The sequence below is a fragment of the Centroberyx affinis genome, unplaced genomic scaffold (assembly GCF_046629955.1).
Source record: "Centroberyx affinis isolate AG114_WGS23_722 - 3 ecotype Tasmania unplaced genomic scaffold, CSIRO-AGI_Caff_v1 ptg009245l_1, whole genome shotgun sequence".
NCBI lineage: Eukaryota > Metazoa > Chordata > Actinopteri > Beryciformes > Berycidae > Centroberyx > Centroberyx affinis.
The window spans coordinates 1-24401 of NW_027284461.1; the positions used below are offsets into that span (position 1 = coordinate 1).

At 42.1% G+C, this 24401-nt stretch overlaps 2 protein-coding genes across 6 annotated transcripts; one reads left to right on the forward strand and one right to left on the reverse strand.

The window, feature by feature from the left end:
* Positions 1-2340: 2340 nt before the first annotated feature.
* LOC139640375 (COP9 signalosome complex subunit 1-like) lies at positions 2341-12788 on the forward strand. 5 transcript variants are annotated; one of them, XM_071514568.1, is made up of 14 exons: positions 2341-2462; positions 5648-5740; positions 6772-6970; positions 7105-7264; positions 7377-7512; positions 7623-7700; positions 7870-7930; positions 8353-8438; positions 9534-9628; positions 9736-9841; positions 10486-10566; positions 10679-10816; positions 10921-11055; positions 11933-12787. In XM_071514568.1, the coding sequence occupies exons 1-14, from the start codon at positions 2430-2432 to the stop codon at positions 12005-12007; spliced, it is 1476 nt and encodes a 491-aa protein (XP_071370669.1). In that variant the 5' UTR covers positions 2341-2429; the 3' UTR covers positions 12008-12787. The 5 variants fall into 5 exon arrangements, with proteins under 5 accessions (XP_071370669.1, XP_071370668.1, XP_071370673.1 ...); XM_071514567.1 differs by having other exon boundaries at positions 6772-6953; positions 7100-7264; XM_071514572.1 differs by lacking the exon at positions 10921-11055 and having other exon boundaries at positions 11933-12788.
* A 1317-nt stretch (positions 12789-14105) lies between these two features.
* Positions 14106-24346, reverse strand: LOC139640373 (fructose-bisphosphate aldolase A-like). The gene is made up of 8 exons (XM_071514566.1): positions 24241-24346; positions 21633-21751; positions 20559-20825; positions 19190-19350; positions 18847-18930; positions 17273-17447; positions 16249-16448; positions 14106-15393 (listed from the first exon to the last, which is right to left on the reverse strand). The coding sequence occupies exons 2-8, from the start codon at positions 21742-21744 to the stop codon at positions 15298-15300; spliced, it is 1095 nt and encodes a 364-aa protein (XP_071370667.1). The 5' UTR covers positions 21745-21751; positions 24241-24346; the 3' UTR covers positions 14106-15297.
* Positions 24347-24401: the final 55 nt, after the last annotated feature.

Consider the following 24401-nt stretch of genomic DNA (forward strand, 5'->3'; position numbering starts at 1 on the left):
CCAGTCTTATCTGCATATCATTTAACATGACTTACCATTTAGCCTAGCCTTTAACATAGCCTACTATCAGTCAACATAATGTATGCTAAAGACTTAGCATGGAGCCTACTATCAGTCAACATAGTGTATGCTAATGTGTTAGCATGGAGCCTACTATCACTCAACATAGTGTATGCTAAAGACTTAGCATGGAGCCTACTATCAGTCAACATAGTGTATGCTAATGTGTTAGCATGGAGCCTACTATCACTCAACATAGTGTATGCTAAAGTGTTAGCATGGAGCCTACTATCAGTCAACATAGTGTATGCTAAAGTGTTAGCATGGAGCCTACTATCACTCAACATAGTGTATGCTAATGTGTTAGCATGGAGCCTACTATCACTCAACATAGTGTATGCTAATGTGTTAGCATGGAGCCTATTATCAGTCAACATAGTGTATGCTAAAATGTTAGCATGGAGCAATGAACCACCAGGGTTAGGGTTAGTGGATGATTTTGGTGTCTATGTTCTCATCACTTAATGGCTACCAATAGCTGACCAATGGGACAAGCTACCAAAAACTTGGTGTACTCATTTAAGCACATTCAACACCTCCCATATCAAACACACACACACCACCCTACCCTCACCAAACATGCTTGTCAAATGTGTATTGATTATTGATAAAGACTGAGTGCCATCCTCAGAGGATTCCTCTGTGGGCCATGCAGCGATAGGAACACGTTTAGGGACCAGGAAGCACAGTCACTTCTAGGATGCCAGTTTGTACATAACAGACCTTTAGAGATCTTACTCGTTTATTGTGGCTCCTGCTTAAATGTAGAATCTGCTTACCACTCCTTGTGATGCCTGCTGAGGGGAAAAAGGTTGACGATGTGCCATTCGTGAAGTGTGTTTTGTGGAACTACCATGCCAAATGTGAAGATCTCACAGGACCCAGACAAAACCCCCTTTAAAGGTTCCCAAGAGGGCATGCATATGCAGTTATGAATGTTTGTTTGGCTCCTTAAAGCATTTATATTGTGCATGCATGCGTGTGTGCGTGTGTGTACTGTATACCTGTTTGCATGTGGATATGTGTGAGGAAATGAGAGAGACTCAGTGAGAGAAAGTGAGACACAAGTGAATAAGGGTTTTTGAGTGAGTTTGTTTAATTCTTTTTCTTTAAATACATGCTCACTGTATGTATTTTAATCACATCTGCAGTCGCCTAATCCACCTAGACAGCAGGAAAACGCTGTTGACCAAGATGCATTTAACACCTAAAGGGAATGGTTTGTTCTGAGTACCTGTTGTAATGTTGCCAAAAACTCACTAAACATGCATAGAAGTACAATAAAGATATGTTTGAATGTATCAAGAGGCAGCTCTTTTTTCCCTATATATGTGTGTGTGTGTGTGCGTGTGAGAGAGAGAGAGAGAGAGTGTGCATGACTATTACATTCCACTCACGTCCCCAATATATCAGTATTCATCTTAATTAAAAAGACACAGAGAGCATATATAATCAAGAGAGTTGACAAGAATCACATGCCATTTGTAGTTCTCTTGGTGGTTCACAATTCCCAGTAAGGGTCCAGCTGAACTCAATAATAAATATTCATAATTTCCCCCATCCACTTGATGCATATTTATGATTAGCATGTTTTGGTATGACGTCTGACTTGACATGCTGCCTTCACGTGCTCCTCATAAGCTCCTACTTCTTCTAGAGTTCAGAAGTCAGAAATACGACTTACATGGTACATTCACATGCTTTTGGTTGGAAATAGTAAGAAAATGGACCTTATAACAAATGCTGATCTTTGGAGGGATGTTGTTTTGTTATAGAAATCAAGAGGCACAGAGCTACTTTGTGCTGCAGCAGAAAAATGAATAGGAGAAAATGAACATCAGACATGTAATTGATTTACAATTAAATTTATCAGTCAAAGGTTGTTGTATATTGTTGATCTATATTGTTATATTTTTGTAGCAATACAAATAAACTCTAGCTAAATACTATTTACAGCTGTTGTGTCTTCAACTCCAAAAGGGCAACTTGTTATAGTGCGTGACAACTAAAACTTAGAGTTAATAAAATACATCTCTTTTTTACCATTAACTGCTGATTCGACTTCCATGCGCTCCGCCATTTTTCCCCTCATAACATATCTCACAATTGAGGTATCATAGAAAATTCTGAATTTCCCAGGTGAATTGCCCACGTTGTTGGTTCGCTTAATTACCATATTTCCGAAAGTACTTGAACGCAGCAACAACCCACGCCGCCATGTAGGCCCGCCCCTTATGAATATTAAGAAGTTTACCGGTAGGTCAAGGAGATACTCGAGCAGACCTGTAGAAGAAGTACCTCCTGTACACATCACAGACCGTCTTATGTCATATTTCCCACCTGGCGACCTAAAGTCGGAAAACTAGAAGATGCCTTTGCCTGTACAGGTCTTCAACTTTCAGGTAAGCTAGCTATATTCACCATTAGCCTACTGTTTTTGCTACTTCTAACAAGCAGAGATTGTTTCGAAGTCAACACGATTCCCGTCTTCTATGTCAGTGGAATAACTAACGTTAGGTGAGTTAAGCTACGTTACTAGTATTCCAGTTTTAACCATGAGTTAACCAGGTAGCCTTGGTTAGCCTTGGTTTACTGATAGCTATCCCCGTTCCGTTCCGTTTCTCGTATGGAAAGAGGAGTACGCAAAAATCCTTTCAAAATCTGTCACTGATTCATGTTTCCTTACTTGTCTGCAAACGCACATACCCACTAGAACATACTGAAGCCCTTTAATGGATAATTGGGAGTTTATGGTAGATTTGGCATATAGACTAGCCACCAAGTAGCATTTTATTTAATTAAAACATTAACTTTTAGAATTGGTTGACATTGCTTGGTACAGCCCTCCACGCTCAGGCAGTATTTTGGTGGAAGAAGACGAAGGAATAACAGGCGGTCCAATTCTAAAAGTGGAAATTTTATTGAAACAAGTACTGTTTGGTGCATTGGATGTGTGCCGAGTTGAAGAGTGACTCCCAACGATCCGTAAAGGGTGTAAAGTTATGCTGTACAAGGTATATGTTTGGCGATAATCTAGGCTATATAAACTGTCAGATTTTTAAATGAAATTTGGAGTGACGTTCTCTATACGAGAGCCGATGGTTAACGTGAAGTTGTTAAGCTAACGGTTAAGGCCTCCATCACTGGCTAACAAGGTTTAACAAAGACAATCGTCCGTTAGGTTAGCCAAAAGGGTAAAACATGTAGTGAGGTTCAGGCACTCTCAAATGTGCTGGAGGCCAACACGTAAAGGAACAAATTTAAGTGTGGTTACACCAGTGTAGCTAACGATAGCTAGCTTTGCTAACGTAACTTCGTGTTGTTTACAGACTGTCACACTGTCTGTAATTTGACAGCTAGCGTTACAGTGTGGGCATACCGTAGTTCTTTTGCAAGCTAGCTACCTTTCTAAACAGTTAAACAGTTTCGAGTGCAATGTGGGCTGAGGGTTTGTCTTTGCTTTAGCCAGTATTACAAAGACAGCGTAACTAGCCCGAATTCCCGATATGTGCCACGCTCTCTGTCCAGCTTATCGGCCTGCTAATAAGCTAACATAGCTATTTGGCTATTAAGTAACCACTGTGCGAGTGTAGTCAAAAATGTTCCCATGCATATCAGCAAACATACATACCTCGTAGAACATAACTTAAGACATTTTGCGAATAATTACTGTACATTGTTAAATTCGGCATACACAAATCCACTGAGCAGCACAATAATTTCAATAAAATTCAATGTTTCAGACTTAAATTGTCTGCTATCACGCTTTCCGCCACCAATACATGTTGGACGGCGGTAACCAGCCGTGTAAACCACAAAAGTTGACATTTTACTGCAACTAAGAACTGCTTAGTTAATCATTTCATGCCGAATTAACCAGAAGAACATTTGCCAAAGGTCTTAGGTCATGTTCTACCAGGTATGTACATTTGATAAGCACGGCAAGATTAAATTGCCAAATTTTGAATGGCGTTTGGCGTCTGTATCGTTTCGGGCTAGCTCTTAACGTTACTTAGTAAGAGATTTTTTTTTATAAACTCTGTCCCCTTTATTTGTCCCTTGGCCATTAAAATAATTTGGATACAATATTAAGTATCTTTTAAATTTGACCATTTTCATCCCAAAAATTACAAGTGTTCAATGTTTCCCCTAGAACTTCCTTCTTGTCAGGGTGGAAAAGCCTCTGACAAGGCATTTAGACCATAAAACTCTCCACTGAAACCCAGAATGACAAAAAAATTCATGCATACTTTTGTGGAACCTGATCAAAATGTCACATTAGAATCAATTCGGGTTGAGGGCTTCCCATAGACAACCAGTGTAGTATTGATCAGTTATACAATAAACAGCCATCACTGACTGGGCGATATGTTTTTTTTTTTTGTTTTTTGTTTTTTTTTCAATAAATGGCCAAGCCTAGAATCAGTTGGTTGGTGTCCCTCCTCTCAGGACTGGTCATGGTCAGGGCTGGAGGTTAGAGGGCAGGCTGAGGCTGAGGCTCAGGACAGAGGCAGGGCCAGGCAGAGATCAGCCAGCAGCAGCAGTTTTAGTTCAGCCAGCAGCTTGGTGGTTGGTTCCAGCCGTTCCTCAGCCACCCAGCGACCAGGCTCTTCCCCTGGTCCGGCTGTTTGAAGCTCTTCGTAGTACCGGACCCCATGCTCAGCAGCTGTGTCTCTGCCACCTCCTCTCTGCTTGACGAGGTAAAGCATCACCACAATGAACGGAGCAGGGAGTTCGACCAGTGTTGTAGCTAAAGTCACGACTGATTTACCGTAAACACAAGTTTCCAACTCCGCCTGCCTCCTAGTGGTAATTACAAGTAGGAGGGAATACATTTTTTTTTTTTTTATCAGCTCTGATATCTCCCCTTTGGCGTCACAAATTGCAGAAATATGTCAACACAGGCTGCAACTGCAGAGAATCCATTATGTCAGGCAGCAACTGCAGAGAATCCATTATGTCAGGCAGCAACTGCAGAGAATCCATTATGTCAGGCAGCAACTGCAGAGAATCCATTATGTCAGGCAGCAACTGCAGAGAATCCATTATGTCAGGAGTCAAAGGTAATAAAAGTCAAAATTGTCAAAGAAAACACCACAAGCTTTGTGCCCGACAGCACCCAGGATATGTCTAAAACAAAAATGTATCTATTTTATCACGATACGATTCAATATGCGATACGGGGTTCACGATTCAATACGATGTAATAAATAAAAAGTCAATGACAACAAAGTCTGTCTGTGCAGAATTGTGTTTATTTCTGAGTCACCAATCTTTCTAGCAATGGCATTGTCTTGCTAGAATGTAAACAATTTAAAAATGTCATTACAAAGTGACAATAATATAATTTGGATGGAGAACTTGTGGAATTGTGATGGTCAAGAGTCTTATTTGTGATTACTACAGCAGAATAAAATGGAGCTAATATTGCTATTCATTTGTATGCCTCATGGTACGTGTTGTCACGTTTTTGTAATTTGGGATATATTGATTGTCAATATATCTTCCAATCCCTATTATCCAGCTATGGCCTTGATGTCTTGTGGTATCTATCTGCTAACCTGTGTGTCTGCTGTGTTTCTCTCAGGGGTCTGTGGAGCCCATGCAGATTGATGCGGACCCCCAGGACGACCAGCAGAATGCTCTAGACGCCAACTATGTGGTGGAGAACCCAACACTGGTACTGACCTAACATACTTTCATATACACGCCTTCCATCCTGTTGTTGGCACACAATTTGACTGCCTGCAGGATTGGATTGATCTGACCACAATCTAATTACCATAAGCCACAATAGGCTCTCACTTTGTTTACAGGCAGCTCGACAACCAGTAACATGTTTTAGCTGTAAAACTAGGCTTGCTTCATAATTCAGAAATGCCGAAATGCCAGACACAGTGTACACAATATTCTTTATTCCTTATTGGCTCACTAGCTACTGCAACATTAGCAGAATATCATACTCCCACGGGATTATTGCTAGTTTTGTGAAGCAAATGGAACATACAACTAATTATTACTAATTACCTCTTTATGTAACATAAAATATCAAGTCATCAACATAAGGCTACATTTCTAACTTTGCCTCGCTATTCAGTTTGTTGGAACAGAGCTAGGGCTGAACGATTTTGAAAAAATATCTAATTGCGATTATTTTGACTGATATTGCAATTGCGATATGATTTGCGATATTAGAGGGAATGATCATTTTTACAGCATTATTCTCATTTTCATTGAAAAACGTATTCAAATGATTATGGTGTGATTTTTGCGGGGATCTGTACCAAACAAAGATGTTTTCTTAAGTCTGTAGAATATGATGTGTAGGCCAGGACATCTCTGCAGCACCACAATATTTACTTTAAAATGCTATTTTGACACATTTCACCTTTAACAAATACTGCGCCTCCTGCGATTTGAAAATTGCAGTAGGCCATATTGCGATTTTGATAAAATTTCGATTAATTGTTCAGCCCTAAACAGAGGTGCAATGAATTATGGTCATTGTAGTTCACTAACTCACTTTGAGTGCATGACAACATTAAACCTTTAGTTTCTTTTAATAAACTACATCTATGTGAAACACAAGTGTGGATGCCAAATCAGTCCATCAAAGCACCCCAGATAAATCTAAAACAAAGTGGTCATTGTAATATATTTGTATATTTTATATTTTCTCATGTCTTTTGCCCCTCCCTCCCCTGTGCGTAGGACCTGGAGCAGTATGGCACCAGCTACAGCGGACTGATGCGCATCGAGAGGCTCCAGTTCACCGCCGACCACTGCCCTCAGCTCCGCGTCGAGGCCCTCAAGATGGCCCTCACCTTCGTCCAGAGGACCTTCAACGTGGACTCGTACGAGGAGATCCACCGCAAGCTCACCGAGGCCACGCGGTACGCCACGAGTGTGTGTGTGTGTGTGTGTGTGTGTGGAAGTAGATACCGGTGTTTGCGGTTACGTTAGGACCCGCCTTCTGTCAATCAAGTGACATGTGTAACGTGCGTGTTCCTCCCCCCCCCCCCCCCCCCCCCCCCCGCAGGGAAGCGCAGGGGGTACCGGACACGGTGCCGGAAGCCGGGGCGGCTCCCCCTCCCCTGGACTCAGCCTGGGCCGAGTCCACCAGGAAAAAGGCCCTGCTCAAACTGGAGAAACTGGACACCGACCTGAAGAACTACAAGGGCAACTCCATTAAAGAGAGCATTAGGTACACATGACAGTGGACGGCGTGCTATGAGGTGACCGCTGTAAATCTCTTCTCCCTCCTTCCCTACGTTTACCACCTCTCCCCCTCTCTCCTTTCCCTCGTCGTTCCCCAGGAGAGGCCACGACGACTTGGGGGACCACTATCTGGACTGCGGTGACCTCAGCAACGCCCTCAAGTGCTACTCCAGAGCCAGAGACTACTGCACCAGCGCCAAGCATGTCATTAACATGTGTCTTAACGTCATCAAGGTAATAGAATGTTAGTACCCACAGTGTTCCGATGCTGCGTTCATGTCACATGGGAATAACTAGACTTTAGGTATATGAAAGAGTGACTCTCCAACCACCATGCCCCCCAGGTTAGTGTTTACCTCCAGAACTGGTCCCATGTCCTGAGCTACGTCAGCAAGGCAGAATCCACACCGGAGATAGCAGAGGTGAGCTTCAAAGATACTGTCCAGTTTTTCACTTTCAAGTCTTAAAGTCAAAGCCCTTAAAGGTACAGAGTGAGAATGACAATTTTGAGACATTAGAGCCTTTTGTAGCTCGTAGTTCCTCAAGGAAAAAATGTCTTCAACTTGATGGTGTTTTTATGTTTTCTTCTAGCAAAGAGGAGAGCGAGACAGTCAAAACCAAACAGTCCTCACCAAATTAAAATGCGCTGCGGGTAAGGCAACGTTATGCTTTTCTAATGCTAAGGTCACACTACACAACCTGAGCTCCAATTTTACTCAAGTCAAGCTTTGGCAGAAAGGTTTTGTGATCAGATTTTAAATTTTGTAATCATACAGCAATTGAAACTCATAGCCTAACGATTATTAGCAATCGAGCTCCTCTTTATCCATGTTCAAATGTCTCATGATGGACAGTGGAGTAGTTTTACAGGCTGTATCAGGATCTGCAGTTCTGTATGGATTCAGCTGTTGCAGTAAATTTGTGATCCACTGTGCATCTTTCCAACAGCATTCCTTTCTGCTCCATAAGTAATATGAATCTCTGATCATGTTTAGGAGGATATAGAGGTTGGTATTGCAGTATGTAATGTACAGTAGTTCACCAATGTTATCCGTTCGTTCCCCTGTGCTCCAGGCTTGGCAGAGTTGGCCTCTCGAAAGTACAAACCGGCCGCCAAGTGCTTCCTGCTGGCTTCCTTTGACCACTGTGACTGTCCAGAGGTGAGTTCACACAGGCAACACAGACAATCATTCTTCATTAGACTACAACATGAACCACCAATGGAGCCTTAAACTGCCTCTCTGCAGACTTGAGCACGCCCACACATGTAATGTTCACACAACTCTCTCGAACACTAATTTGAATATAATCACGTCAATCTGAAGCACTGTGGCTTTTGTTGGTTTGTATCCAATGCAAGGTTATTATCGTTAATGAAAACTAACGAAATAACGAAAACTAGGTGTGAAAAAACATTTGCGTTAACTGAAATAAAAATAAAAACGAGGCTTTACAAAAAAAACGATAACTGAAACTGTATTGTGTGTTTACAAAACTAACTAAAATAAACTAAATTCATAGAGAAAATGTCTTTGTCTTTGTCAATTTATTTCATACATAAGCCTAGTATTTTGAATTTTTGAATCTCGCCCCTGACAAATACTCCATATTACAAAAAAAAGACTAAAACTAACACTGAAACTAATAAAAACTCAACTAAAACTAAGCATTTTCAAAAAATAAAAACTAAACTAGCAAACCCGCTTTAAAAACGAATTAAAACTAAACAGAAATTAAAAACAAAAAGTCAAAACGAAATAAAAATAAAAGCTAATGAAAAATGCCAAACTATAATAACCTTGATCCGATGATGGCTGAACCTTTTCACCACCTCCACCCCAGTACACATTTAGTTTACTGATGGCACCATTACAGGATTTCTGGGCAGTGAGCAACCTGCAGAATTGCTTAGTGCCGCTTTGAATTTGACCATTTTCCTGCCAAAATATTCCAAAGACATTCAAAGTATCCAGTGTTTTCCCCTAGTTTTGTATTCTTGTCAGGGTGGAAAAGCCTCTGAAACAGCATTTAGACCATCTTGGGACACAAAAACTCTCCACTGAAACCCAGGACTATAATATTTAATAAGTTAAGGGCTTCCTTTAGACAACCTGTGTAGTAACAAACTGCATCATATTCATCATATTAGAAGTGGGCAACACTGACATGGCTGATATCCAATTTTTAACAAAAGGCCAATAGTTTGTAATGTGTGTGTGTGTGTGTGTGTGTGTGTGTGTGTGTGTTGTCTCCAGCTCCTGTCTCCCAGCAATGTAGCAGTGTACGGCGGCTTGTGTGCACTGGCCACCTTTGACAGACAGGAGCTCCAACGCAACGTCATCTCCAGCAGGTAAGAGATAGCACTATACTAGTAGATATAGAGTAGATATAAACATCAGAATTAATCTTTTTTTTTTTTTTTTTTTTTTTTTTTTTCTGTCTTCCCCTCCCGCCCAGCTCCTTCAAGTTGTTTTTAGAGTTGGAACCTCAGATCCGCGACATCATCTTCAAGTTTTACGAGTCCAAGTACGCCTCCTGTCTCAAGCTGCTGGACGAAATGAAGGTAAGAGAGAGAGAGAGAGAGAGGGCTTTGTGAGAATCTGACAGAACATACCGTATTTCCTCTAATATTGGCCCGGGCCTTTATTTACCTCAACTGCAGAGGGTACCAGGCCTTTATTGGAAGCAGGCTTATATTAGAGACAGGCCTTTATTTCTAATTCCCTCTGTTTGATAAGTATATTTGCTCATATTTTAGTACGAAGCCTCCTTGTTTTCTGATCTGTTTCTGTTGGGGTTCGTTAGGTAGCCGTTTTTTCGTTACTGCAACGCATTACCGATAATTACGGTAATCGACAACGGCACGCTCCAGAGACTTCTGCCGGCCGAGCCGTCTTGTGGCATACTGCCATCTTGTGGCACTTGTACGTTACTACAAACTACAGTTACATTATATGACAGGCACCAGGAGTTTACCGGTATCCACTGTTGTTTTCTCCCGGCCTGTATTTGGGGCCGGCCTTTATTTGTTCATGTCGACCACGGCCCCGGCTATTATCGGAGACCCGGCTTTTAATTGACTACCGGCCACTATTAGAGGAAATACGGTACACAGTACAGTGCAGTCGTGTTAGAATAATCATCACTGTACCATCTTGGGTACTTGATTGTGTGTATCGGGGTGACTCATTGTGGACTCTCCTCCAGGACAACCTGCTGCTGGACATGTACCTGGCCTCCCACGTCAAAACACTGTACACACAGATCAGGAACAGAGCCCTCATACAGGTGGGACCGCAAGCTGTGTCTACGGGTGAGATCAGTGATGGTTTTCTCAGTGTCACAGCTTGTATGTGAACCAGAGTTGTGTGTGTGTGTGTGTGTGTGTGTGTGTGTTCAGTATTTCAGCCCGTACGTGTCGGCGGACATGACTAACATGGCTCAGGCTTTCAACACTACAGTAGCGGCCCTAGAGGACGAGCTCACCCAGCTCATACTGGAGGGTCTCATCAACGCACGCATCGACTCCCACAGCAAGGTGATACACACACACACACTCGAAATGGAAAAAGCAAATAGTCAAAGTGGTTTTATCAGTTGCAATCTGAAAAGCTGACCCGCTGATGGTGGTGGTGTCGTTAGATCCTGTACGCGAGGGACGTGGACCAGAGGAGCACCACCTTCGAGAAGTCGCTCCACATGGGCAAGGAGTTCCAGAGGCGAGCCAAAGCCATGATCCTCCGGGCCGCCGTGCTCCGCAACCAGATCCACGTCAAGGTAGAGGAGGACTAAATCTGACAATGAAACACTTGAGACACATCCTGGTCGTTGAGGAAGAGCAATCGAGTGCAGATTGGCAGAACTCCTTTTCACGTTTTTGGCCCGAAAGATTCCAGATCCCTTCAGTTCTCTGGAGATGATACTCCGAGCTGAACGATCAGTCCCAGCCTCATCCATGATGGAAAGAAACGTTCTTCAATGTGTATCAAGTCCTCAGATCAATGGGAGTGAAGGAAATGGTCCAAAACATACAGTAGGCGCTGATTGGCCGAAAAGGAGTTCTGTGAATCTGCACTCGATTGCTCTTCCTCAACGACCAGGATGTGTGTCTCAGTAAACTGAAATTGAATTGCAAGAACTGAATACAGAGACTCAGTGGTTCAGAGCAAATTAATTCAATTTCATAATATTACATTCAGTTTCAAGTTTATTGGAATTCAGCTTCAAACTAATAAATTCAATTTCAAATTATGCTCTTCAGATTCAGTTTTTCAATGCAATTATTCAAGTTGAGCAATTCAAATTCAAATATAAATAATTCAATTTCAGTTTCTAGTGACACATATTTCTGCCCATAGAATACAGTCAAATATTACAGTCAAATTTTGAGGGGTTTTTTTTTGTGTAGCAACAGGACTTATGGGAAATGTAGTCTCTTAATTTTGAGAAAAGATACTACTAACAAAACCACTTGTGTGAGATATACGTCACACCAGAGATATATATAAAAATGATATACATCGCACCTTTAAATTTACCTTGCTGAAACTTGCAGACACACAGTTTGATTGTGTATTGTCCAAGAACAAAGGAACAGCCGATATGAAACACCTAACACACTTAACACCTGGATCCTGTTCTTCCTCTTCCTCAGTCCCCACCAAGAGAAGGCAGCCAGGGCGAACTCACGCCGGCCAACAGCCAAACCCGGATGAGCACCAACATGTGAGGGAGGAAGCCCCCCCCCTCCTTCCCTCTATTTGTGAGAACGACCACAGACCGGAGGGGAGGGATCATCCACTCACCATCATCCATCACAGTCTACGGACAAAAACCCAAATCGCTCTTCCTCTGCTTTAAAAAAAACGGGAGACGACACAACGTAAAGACTTCGGAAAACGATCCCCGTTGTACTTGTCAGATAACAAGAGGAGGGAAATCACCTTTTGTTAGTCTGATAATGATATGGAGATGTGTTTTGAGTGAAAGATGCAGCACTTAAAGCTGTGCCGGTGAGAGATGCACTTTCCTCTGCCTTGTGATGAGCCTTCAGTGCACATGGCGGAGGCCTCATCAACAGAATAAGCTTTTAAAATAAATCTTCCTTCCAAAAAAGATACTCTTGACGGATTGTCTTTTGTAAGTAGATATAGAGCCATCGTATAGCTTTGAAATTGAATACATTCAAAGGTCATGTGCTCACTGAAAGATTTTGGTGTTTGAATGCCATGTTTCCAACCCGCTGACTTGATTTGAAGCTACAAACAAAAAAATAAGAAAGAAAAAATACAATTAACTATTTGGGCTTACCTTATTTTAGTTCATAATCTGCCTATGTACATTTGCAAATTACACAAGGCATCAGATATAAAGGGTTATACAGTATATTGGACTAAACTATCACTAGGTGTCTTCCTCATGACCAGCAATTTCTTGTCTTTCAGCAACAAAAACAACATTTTCCTGACCTTAATTAAAATCATAGGTAACACGTTACAATAAGGGTCAATAAGCATTAACTAACCCTTGATTAACAGTTAACTAATGTGTAATTTACTAATGGTGTTCATGTTAACTAAGGTATTAATTTATACATTTAATAGTTTATAAAGATGACTATTAAATAATGTATAAATTAATACCTTAGTTAACATGAACACCATTAGAAAATGATTACCAGACACATTAGTTAACTGTTAATTAAGGGTTAGTTAATGCTTATTAAGCATTAACTAACCCTTAACTTAGTGACCCTTATTGTAAAGTGTTACCAAATCATGTGTTAGACAGCACCATCAATGCCAAAGTAACAAGCTCTTTTTAGCAATGTACCCATTTCAATCCCTTAAGTAATAATGTAAAATACTAATAGAACAGTTCACTACAGAAAGGCATTTTCTGTGACCTGCTGAACAGCTTTTTGCTTTGCTTCTTTTCTCATCGTTTGTCTTGCTTTTGTCTTTCTTGTAGCAATTTGAGATTTGCTTTAAATAATAATAAAAAAAAGAGCATAATGAATAAAATGCATAATGAGAAGTTTTAGACAGGGCAGACAAACTAATATGGTCTTTAGACTGACAATGTGCTCAATTGCGGCAGGAGGATTACTGGTGTCGTATATTGTATCATAGGAAAAAAGGTCAGAAATGTTAGGGATGCCAATTATTCCCGGATGGAATAACAATTTACGGCAATTATGGAAAAATAATTCTCAGATATACAAGTGTCTTCCATTTGCCAAGTTATGCAGTAGTTTCTAAAGCCACCAGCAGAGGGACTGAGAGCTTCTATCACTGCTGTGTACCTCCAGTGACCCATCAGTGTGCAGTCAAACTGAATTGACAGTGTATTCATTTGACTAGAATTTATAACCACCTCCTCTCCTCTCCTTGTCTCCTCTCCTCTCCTAGTCTGCTCTCTCTCTCCTTGTCTCCTCTCCCCGTTCCTCTCCTCTCCTTGTCTCCTCCTCTCCTCTCCTCATCTCCTCCTCTCCACTCCTTGTCTCCTCCTCTCCACTCCTCCATGGTGGGACACAAACACACAAACTGCTCTCCAATCATAGTAGTGGGATGTAAGCTATTGGTATTTGACTGTTGGTGTTTGACTGTATGGTAAATGTACTGCAGGTGAGGGATGGGTAAGCTACCTGTTTATGAATCTGTGAGCTCTATAGTATCAGCACCCCTGGAAACGATCACCATGATCAGTAGGGATGGGATGATATATTGAAATTCAGTATATCAAATTGTGAACTACATATCGCATCATGAGATAAACGTAACGTCCCATCCCCTAATGAGAAGTACACGTAAAAAACCAGCAACAGATAGTAGTGAATATTTGAATTTTTATTCTCTTTCCAGTGTAGATACTGTAACGGGCTACCATAGATTTAGAATAATATAGTCTAGAAGGTCTTCCTCCAGCAGTTGGTTCAGTCGAGAGATGAAGGCACATGTACTTAGGAATCATTAAGACAATGTTCACAAACCACAGAGGAGGAGGGGGGGCTTGAGGGGGGGCTGGGTTACACTCAGAGGTCTTCTCTCTCATTAGGAGGGGTTTAAGTGCTCAAATGTGCAAAAAACAAAACCCAAAGTGACACTACACAGGCAGTAAAATAACTTTCACGTGACTTCACAGGGCCAAACTAAAAATTCGAAAAAGGCGGCGAGGACAGAGCTGGAATGTCATGTGGTCATCCAAATGTTAAAACCAGGTTCAGGAAGTATTCTGGCAGTTCATTTATAGCGTTTACATTTTGACATTTTTAAAAAAAACATGAAAAAGTCAGACGAGACCATGTATGTAACAGCATTTAGTCCGGATGTGGACTTCGAGTTCAATCATTTTTTTTCGCATTCACGTCACATCAGAAGAAGTGGAAGAAGCGTTCATGTAGAATTTAAAATCAACCATAATTGAACTGCATAATAATTTTGATTTATAGATCATCAGTGGATTCGCTGCAGTGCGTTGACACACTTCCACAATTCATGACGCCAAGTGGGAGACATCAGAGCTGACAAAAAAAAATCCCGCATGTCCTACTTGTAATCACCACTAGGAGGCAGAGGTGGGTGTTTTTTTTCCCCAGTCGGCAGATCGTATTTATGGTAAGTCTGAGATGACGTGAACACGACATATGAGGACACACTCTTCTGGTCCTGTGATTGGTCGGGAGCCAGCTAGGCTTATGGGTATCATAGGCGTAGCATCGGACAGCGAAACACTTATTTCTCGAAAACGCTTTTTTATAATCATTTGACGATTACAGTCACACGATGACAGGTTCTAGTTCTATCTAGTGGAAGACTATTGACTGTCCCATCACCAGTAGAAATGCTCGGTTGGTTAAGATGGGGAAAACCTCTTCCTGAACCACGGCACCACGTCCCATTCCAGCTGTATGGGCTGGGAAGGGGGTGAAGCGACTGAACTGTGTGAATGGTGAATGTGGGGTGGAAGGTGGGTAGGTGGGGTGGGCGTGTGTGCTGAGGAAAAGCGGCTCGGCTACACTCAGTAGGCGTGGTCGGCCACAAACAGAGACTCGCCACCGGCCGCTCCCTTGTCTCCGGTGGACACGTACTTGCCAACAGCCGCCTTGCTGTTATTCTGTGGAGAAACAGGAAAGAAAAGGGAAAAAACTGGGTTATTATAGTTGGGGATTTTTCATTCCTTTATTTGTTTTTATCTAGCTTTCTAGTTTTACTTCAATTCCTGTTCATTTTTAGTTAGTGTCCAGTGCCGGTTTGGTCGTTTTAGTTCAGTTCTGATTTAGTTTCAGTTCTAATTTTAGTAGTTTTGATGTAGTTTGTAGTTTTGAAAAGAAACTGACAATTAGGGGATAAAACAGGGTTATTATAGTTTTTCAGATTTTTCCATTACTTTTAATAATAATAATAATAATAATAAACTTTATTTATATAGCACCTTTCATATCATAAAATGCAGCTCAAAGTGCTTTACGAGAAACAATAAAAATCAATAAATAATGATAAAAACAATCCTAAGATATAAAAAGCATAAAACAAGTATAAGAAATATAAAACAAGTATAAGAAAAATAAAATAAGTATGAATTAATAACAATGGTGTTAAAATAAAAAGGTGGAATTAATTAAAAGCAAGATCATAAAAATGGGTTTTGAGCTGTTTCTTAACACCCAAAATGCTCAAAAAGACAAAAACTATTTTTCAAATTTTTGTAGTCGTAGTAGAGATAGTTTTAGTTCAAGTTGGAAAATACATTCTGGTATATTCCTGCAAAGTGAGGCGTTTGTAAAATTCCCTGATATTCCCTGACTTCCCCAGAGAATTGGTCAAATTCCCTGACTTTCCCTGTCTGGAATATAACCTCTCTGAATTCCAATGATATTCCAGGAATTCCATGACCGGAGGAAACCCTGGAGACAAAAAAAACTCTGCCTGCCCTCCCTCTCTCCACCCTCCCCCCCCTCCTCCTCCTCACCATGGCTCTCTTGACGTACTCCTCCTGGCAGGCCTTGCCGTTCTCCTTCTTGCCTCCCCAGGCCTTGAGCGCCGAGGCCTGCAGGGCCCGGCCGTAGGAGAAGGTGAGGGCCCAGGGCCGGTGCAGGGGACACTTGTTGATGGCGTTCAGGTTGATGGAGGCCTCCTCCTCGCTCTGGCCGCCCGACAGGAAGGTCACACCTGGGGGAGAGGGAGGGAGGGAGGCAGCGGGGTCAGATGGGAAAGGAAGTCGGTGTGTATTGGTTTATACTGTGTTTGTGTAGCTACAATGTATACATATGGATGAGCTGTATTGAATATAGGGTTAGGCCTTTTATTAAAAATCAGATCTGGTCCAGTCAGTGTGATCCACCTCTCATATGATGGATGCAGTTTGATTGATTATATATTTAATATAGAATTGATCAATAATACACTGGTTGTCTATGGCAGTGATTCTCAACCTTTTTCATATCAAGGACCCCAATTCAGTCCACATTAAAGCCACGGACCCCCATTTGATGAGATTTTGTCACTTGGACCCAAATCTGAGAATATTTTTATTGTTAGATATGATTTTGTCCAAAATCCCATAAGTATCTCGATTGTAGAGAGATAACAGTGAAACTATGATCAAAATAGTTATTCTTCTACATCCACTAACTTCTTGTAAATGAAATGTTGCTGAAGTTTAACAATTCATCAATTTGCTGGGGACCCCCTGGAATGAATTTTTTTTTAGTGTCCCATGATGGTCTAAATGCTGTTTCAGAGGCTTTTCCACCCTGGCAAGAGTAAAATTCTGGGGAAAACACTGAAATACTTTAAATTTATTGGAATTTTTGGCATGAAAATGGTCAAATTTAAAGATACAGAATATCGGCTATCAGCAGCCTCAATCCAAAAATATCGGCATCAGCCTTCAAAATATCGGCTGATATGTAATATGGTACCATACAGACAGGCTGTATGTGCTGTGTGTATCATGATGCATGTAAGTGTATGGATCTCTCTATCTGTCTCACCGGGGACGGCGGGGGGCACGGTGCGGCGCAGGGCGGTGACGGTTGCCATGGCGACCTCCTGCGGGCTGTACTTCTTGGGGCAGGAGTGTCCGGCGGTCACCATGTTGGGCTTCAGCAGCGTGCCCTCCAGGTAGACGTGGTGGTCGGACAGGGCCTTGTAGACCGCCGCCAGCACCTGACGCAGGAGGGAGGGAGAGAATGAGAGAGAGACTTCCTATTGATTACCATTTAACAAGTCAGACTCGAGACTCCCTTGGTACCAATGAACCCTTCCTCTTCCTTAAGTACAACCACTGACTGGCTGAGCAGATGGAGCCATTAGGTTAAGGTTTGAGCAATGTGGGTTTTTACACACTGATATTATTGGAAGTGAAGCTGTCCATAGGCCGGTTGCACAAAACACCTTAAGTTTTCTCCTTAAGTATGACACTTAAGGCTTAATTTCTCCTTAGCTGAGGGACTTACTTAAGGGTGTTGCACAGATTCCCTTAAAACGTTTCTTTAGTTAAGGAAAAATGTTAAGGCATTTACTGCAGTTTCCATGGAGACCGTTTGTTTGCTTGCACTTGCGCTTGTGATACCTGTTATCACCTCACCTGTTATCTCACAAAGTTGGCCTATAGGTAGTAAAAAAAATGGCAGAAGAAAAGAAGACAAGAAAACCAAATTGGTCAGAGGAGGAAAAGATTATACTTCTGGAGGAATACAATAAAAGAAAGCACATACTAAAAAGTAAACTTGATCCGCAAATAACAGCAAATAGAAAACAACGAATGTGGGAGGAAATTGCAACGAAAATGAATTCAAGAAGTCTGGTGAAGAGGTTCATACAAGAAAAAAAAATACACGACAACTTCTTAATTTATCGCCATAAACCCGATAGAGTCAGAGGTACCTTAAGTTTTTTTCCTTACTTTGATTGCTAAGGTCTTTTGTGCAACGGTTTAACTAACTTTAAGGGACTCCTTAAGTATAAGACCAAGATAAGGAGAAAACCTTAAATACTTAAGTGAACATTTTAAGAAAACCTTAAGGAGAAGACTTAAGGGTGTTTTGTGCAACCGATTTTATTTTAAGGAAACCTTAATTCAGAAAATCTTAACCTAAGGTGTTTTGCGCAACCGGACCCAAACAATTTCAAGTGTTCAGTGTTTTCCCCCAGGATTTTCTTCTTGTCAGGGTGGAAAAGACCATCATGGGTCACTAAAACTTGTTTGTGTCCACCATAATTTTTACTTGTCAGCATGAAAAAGCCTCAGCATTTAGACCAACATGGGACACTAAAACTCTCCACTGAAACCTAGGATAATGATGATATCTTCCTGCATCATTAGAATCAGTTCGGGTTAAGGTTTTCCCATTGACAATCAATTCTACAATAAATATGTAATCAATCAAACTGCATCCTATCCATCGTATCAGAGGTGAACCACACTAACTGGACCAGATCTGATTTAATAAAAGCCCAATATCAGCCTTGTATATCTGCAAACCCATGTGTTACACCCAACAGTATTACCCCCCCTCCTCTCCACACACACACACACACACACACACACACCGCCATCACTCACCTTCTCAGTCACATACTGGCAGCGCTGCAGGTCGTGGTCGCCGTCTGGGAGGATCTCAGGCTCCACGATGGGCACGATGCCATGCTGGAGAGGGGGGATAGAAGAGAGCATGGCAACCGGCGTCATGGCAACAGACAATAGCACTTCCCCTCTAGGTTCTGGGGGTGGGGGTCGTGTCTTGTGTATCAATTGCACCAGAGTTAGAGAGTGAGTTGTGTAACGGCTGTTTTAGAGAAGCCGGTTAGTGTTACATCACTGCACTGAATAAGTTGAGAAAGAAAGCTTCTCTGAGGGTTTCTGCTGTGTGTGTGTGTGTGTGTGTGTGTGTGTGGGGGGGGCTAACCATCTGGCAGATGCTGGCGTAGCGGGCCAGCACGTTGGCGTTCTCCATGATGGCCAGGCTGGACGGGGTGGTGGAGGTGATCTTCAGCACGCAGCGCCACTTGGCGAAGTCGGCGCCGTCCTTCTTGTACTGGGCGCAGCGCTCGTACAGCCCGTCCAGGCCTTGGGGCGGGACGGAGAGACAGAGGAGGAGAAGAAGAAGAAGAAGAAGAAGAGTGAGAACCGCGAGAGAAAGAACAAGGAAGAGGAGTTGGAGTGATGAGGCCCCGGGGAGGAAAGAGATTCGTGAGGCAAGAAGCAAGAGAAGCTGAGACCAAATCTAAAAAGCCAATAGTCTTACTAGGGCTGAGGTTGTAAATGTTACTGTATAATACATGCACTTTTTCAAATCTAGACGTGTTAGTAAACATATATTTTAAATACTATCTGCTTAGTGTCTGGGCCCCTATTCTCAAGCTTCAGATAGCTTATCAGGTGTCCCATTCCACATATCTCCATTATGTCTCATATGATTGTACTGATTTTGTATTTTAACTGATTTGTGAATTAAACTGAACTGAACTGATATCTTTCCATTTGACCATTTTCATGCCATGAAATTCCTCCAAAATTCCAAATATTGAGTGTTTCACCCATAATTTTGAAACAACATTCAGACCAGGCGTAATATTTGTTAAAGGCGAAATGTGTGTCAAAATACCATTTTAAAAATGAAATATTGTGGTGCTGCAGAGATGTCCTGGCCTACACATCATATTCTACAGACTTAAGAAAACATCTGGTAACACTTTATAATAACCATCATTAATAAATGGTAAATTGTTTATAAATTATATATTGTATCATAGCTTTTTACCCTTTTTACCGTCTCTTATCAGCTATGACACAATATATAATTTATAAACAAATGATTTTATATTACACAAACTAATGATAAAATAACATAAATTATAGCATTACTAATAATTAGTAAACATTATTAATGATCATTTCATTGTTTGTTAACAGTAAAATAACTATTAACTAAAGTTTAATTAACTATCAATTTACCATTTATTAATGATGGTTATTATAAAGTGTTACCAAACATCTTTGTTTGGTACAGATCCCGCAAAAATCACACCGTAATCGTTTTAATACGTTTTTCAATGAAAATGAGAATAATGATGTAAACGTTATCATTCCCTCTAATATCGCAAATCATATCGCAATTGCAATATCAGTCAAAATGATTGCAATTAGATCTTTTTTCAAAATCGTTCAGCCCTAAGTCTCACTGTAGTAAAAACAAAGGGAACGAGGTCTATTTTTGCGCATAATATTTCACGCCTTCCCTGTGGTAATCAAGCTGCGGTCGGGGGTCGTCTCACCCTGGGTGGTGGTCTCGCCGTTGGTGCCGGCGAGGGGGACCACGCCCTTGTCCACCTTGATGCCCACCACCATGCCCCGCTCCTTGATCAGCTGGGGGAAGAGCTTGCCGCTGTCGGCCTTCTGGTAGAGCGTCTCGTGGAAGAAGATGACGCCGCCGATGCAGGGCGCCACGCGCTCGTCGGCCGTGAAGAGGAGCTGGCGGTAGAGGCGGCGGTTCTCCTCCGTGTTCTCGGCGTTGATGCTCTGGAAGCGCTTGGCCACGCTGCCTGTGGGGGGGGGGGGGGGGTGAGACACAGGGAGACAAGGGAGGGGAGGGGTTAGAGACAAAATTTCTTTATCTCATCGTATCCTGGTTGTATTGAATCCTGAACCCCACATCGTGTATTCGAATTGTATTGTGAGATAAGCATATCGTCCCATCCCTAATACTGAGTCCACGGAATATTCGTAATTGTGATTCAGTTACTTTTTGTTTTTCTTCTTCTGTTTTTTTGTCCCCCCCCCCCCCCGCCCCGCCTATATACGTGTCTTGTATTTTTGCAAAGCATGTCTGCTTGTTGTGCCAGCATTTTACTGCAGGGACATTGTAACCCGTGAGAAAGACTGCAGACGTCACCATGGTAACAGAAGGGGGGGGGGGGGGGGGGGGGTGAGCTGACATGCGGCTGCTCGTATGTTATATGGCTGGAAGACTTACTATAATGTGTAGTAAGTGGAAAGGATGGAAAGGTTCTACACTGTAGGTCAGTGATTCTCAACCTTTTTCATATCAAGGAGCCATAATTTAGTCCTCATTAGAGCCACGGACCCCCATTTGATGAGATTTTGTCTCTCATGATTTTGTCCAGAATTCCATGACATGAGATAACAGAGAAACTATGATCAAAACAGTCATTCCGCTACATTCTCTAATTGTGTTCACTTCTTGTAAATGAAATAATCCTGAAGTTTCACAATTCATCCATTTGCTGGGGACCCCCTGGAAGCCCCTCAAGGACCCCTGGCGGTCCCCGGACCCCGCGTTGAGAACCGCTGCTGTCAGGCGATGCGGCGGCTCTCTCGTACGACGGTACCTGTGGATTCATCGGCAGCCAGGATGCCTTTCCCGGGGGCGACGATCCTCTGGGCGATGTCGCTGAGCTCCTTCTTCTGCTCAGGAGTCAGGAATGGATAGGCGTGAGCCATGTTGTCTCTGAGGGACACAATAAGAGAAACAGGTAATGTAATAAGAATAGAGAATAGGGCAAGACCAACAGGTTTTTTTTTTTTGCCAATATTCAATATCTGAAATCCATTCAAATTGTACTGTTATTTCCACTTGCCATATATCTCTATTTATTGTATCTTACCTATTTAATCAATGTTTAGACTGATGGAATAAATGTCTTAGGACCATTTAATAGTACTTTTTAGGGTCTTAGGTTAGTCTTAGGTGTTTTGTAGGTTGTAAGTGTTACTTTTTCAAATCTAGACGTGTTAGTAATAGGTAATAGCTTATCAGGGTGTCCCATTTCACAAATCTCCATTATGTCTCATATGATTGTACTTGTATTTTAACTGATTTGTGAATAAACTAAACTGAATTAAACTGATATCTTTACATTTGACCATTTTCATGCCATGAAAGTCCTCCAAAATTCCAAATATTGAGTGTTTCACCCATAATTCAATAATTCAAAACAACATTCAGACCATCCCATGACACTAAAACTCTCCATTGTTCTTCCCGTAGACAAGCGGTGTAGTATTGATGAATTCTACCATAAAAATGTAATCAATCAAACTGTATCATATCCATCACAACACTGACTGGCCGATATCTGATTTTTCATAAAAGACCAACATCAGCCCAATATATCAGCAAACCGATATATCGGTCTAACCCTTATAGTAATAGGGGGAGCTGGTGCAGTCTTACAAAATCAAACCACAGGATGTCTGCAACACAAGATTCTCCACATTTGTAAAGGAAACACTGGTTTCAAGAAGTAAATGGCCCTCTTCATTCAATTTGTATTTGCATTTGACATTGTTGTTTTGTGTCATTAACAGTAAGGTCTTATATCTCGACCAGGGATTCTCATTTCCATGGCTCAGACCTCCAAACAGACACATTAGACCACACACACCCATTTGATCAGATTTATCCCCAGGGACTCAAACGGGAAGATTCTAGCTGATGTTGATTTAGTATTGAATTGTAGAACTGACTGCACTGTACATGGGGAGGTAACAGTGGCGAGAGAGAAACCTGTGATTACAATAGTCATTCTTATACATTCTCTAACTGGGATAATTTCTACAGAATTAAAGTGAAATGTATCTACTCTTTATTTTGCTGGGATCCTTCTGGAACCCCCTCAAGGACCCCTGGAACCCTATGAAAACCCATGGAAATCTTTCAAGGGTCCCTGGAACTCTCTCAAGAACCCCAGGAACCTCCTAAAGGAACCCTGGAACCCCATTAAGCACCCCTGGAACTCCCTCAAGGACTCGTGAAACCCCTTCAAGAACCCCTGGAACTGCCTCAAGGATCCCTGAAACCGCATCAAGCACCCCTTGGAACCCCTCAAGGACCCATGGACCCCCCTCAAGACCCCCTGGAACCCCCTCAAGGACCCCCTGGAACCCTATGAAAACCCATGGAAATCTTTCAAGGATCCCTGGAACTCTTTCAAGAACCCCAGGAACCTCCTAAAGGAACCCTGGAACCCCATCAAGCACCCCTGAAACTCCCTCAAGGACTCCTGAAACCCCTTCAAGAACCCCTGGAACCCCATCAAGCACCCCTGGAACCCCCTCAAGGACCCCCTGGAACCGCCTCAAGGATCCCTGAAACCGCCTCAAGCACCCCTTGGAACCCCTCAAGGACCCATGGACCCCCCTCAAGACCCCCTGGAACCCCCTCATGGACCCCTGGAACCCCCTCAAGGACCCCCTGGAACCTTCTCAATGAGCCCAGAAGACTTTGACTTTGAGAACCGTTGATTCTAAACAACTATCTGTTGCTTATAGACTCCTAACAACAGCGGCCATTTCCACCGGTGAAAACTGCGACATTGTGCATTCGCAGAATAACTGTCACGTTCTAACAGGAAGAGCGCGCGGGTTTACGTCACGAGAATCCCGTCGGTCGGTCATCGGCTGATGGGCGGTTAGACAAATGTTCTCTAGCAGCTGCCAATGTCACGATTTGTTTCATACGTTTTGTCGTTTACATAAGAGCCACATTAATATGAGGGACTCCATGTATGACGGCACTTCCGCGTCTGCCCTTGCCAATGCATCTGAATGACCTTGCATTGCACCGGGGAGTTGCCAGATAAGAATGGGCCGTCACCAAAAAAAAAAAAAAAAAAAAAAAAAAAAACTTGAGAGGTTTTTCCTGTACCAAACAATCTCGAGTGAACTGAACGGTGAATGCTCGTTGTGGGGAAAGATATCCTATATTATTAGTAATATTATAATAATAACATGCCTTAGCCTACTTCTCAAAACTGTGTTAAAAAGTGCTTTGCGATATAAAATAAAAATGTATGCAATTAATGAAAACGGGAACGAAAACGTGAACAAATAGATGAAGAAAAATATATGAATTTAACGTGAACACAAGTGTAAGTAAGCAGGTAAGTATTTAAATCTTTGGTTAGATTATTAGTGGATGCAGAGAGGAAAACTTACCAAATTCTTTTTTCGATGGGTGAGGAGTGAAGAAGTGGAGGAAGCTGCTGGTGGTGTTGTAACGAGAGGAGATGGAGAAGGGCGACCAGTAGCCTATGACAAGAGGACTGGAGGGGAGGGGCCACAACTGGGACTGTCCAATCACAGCGTAGGCTTCAACA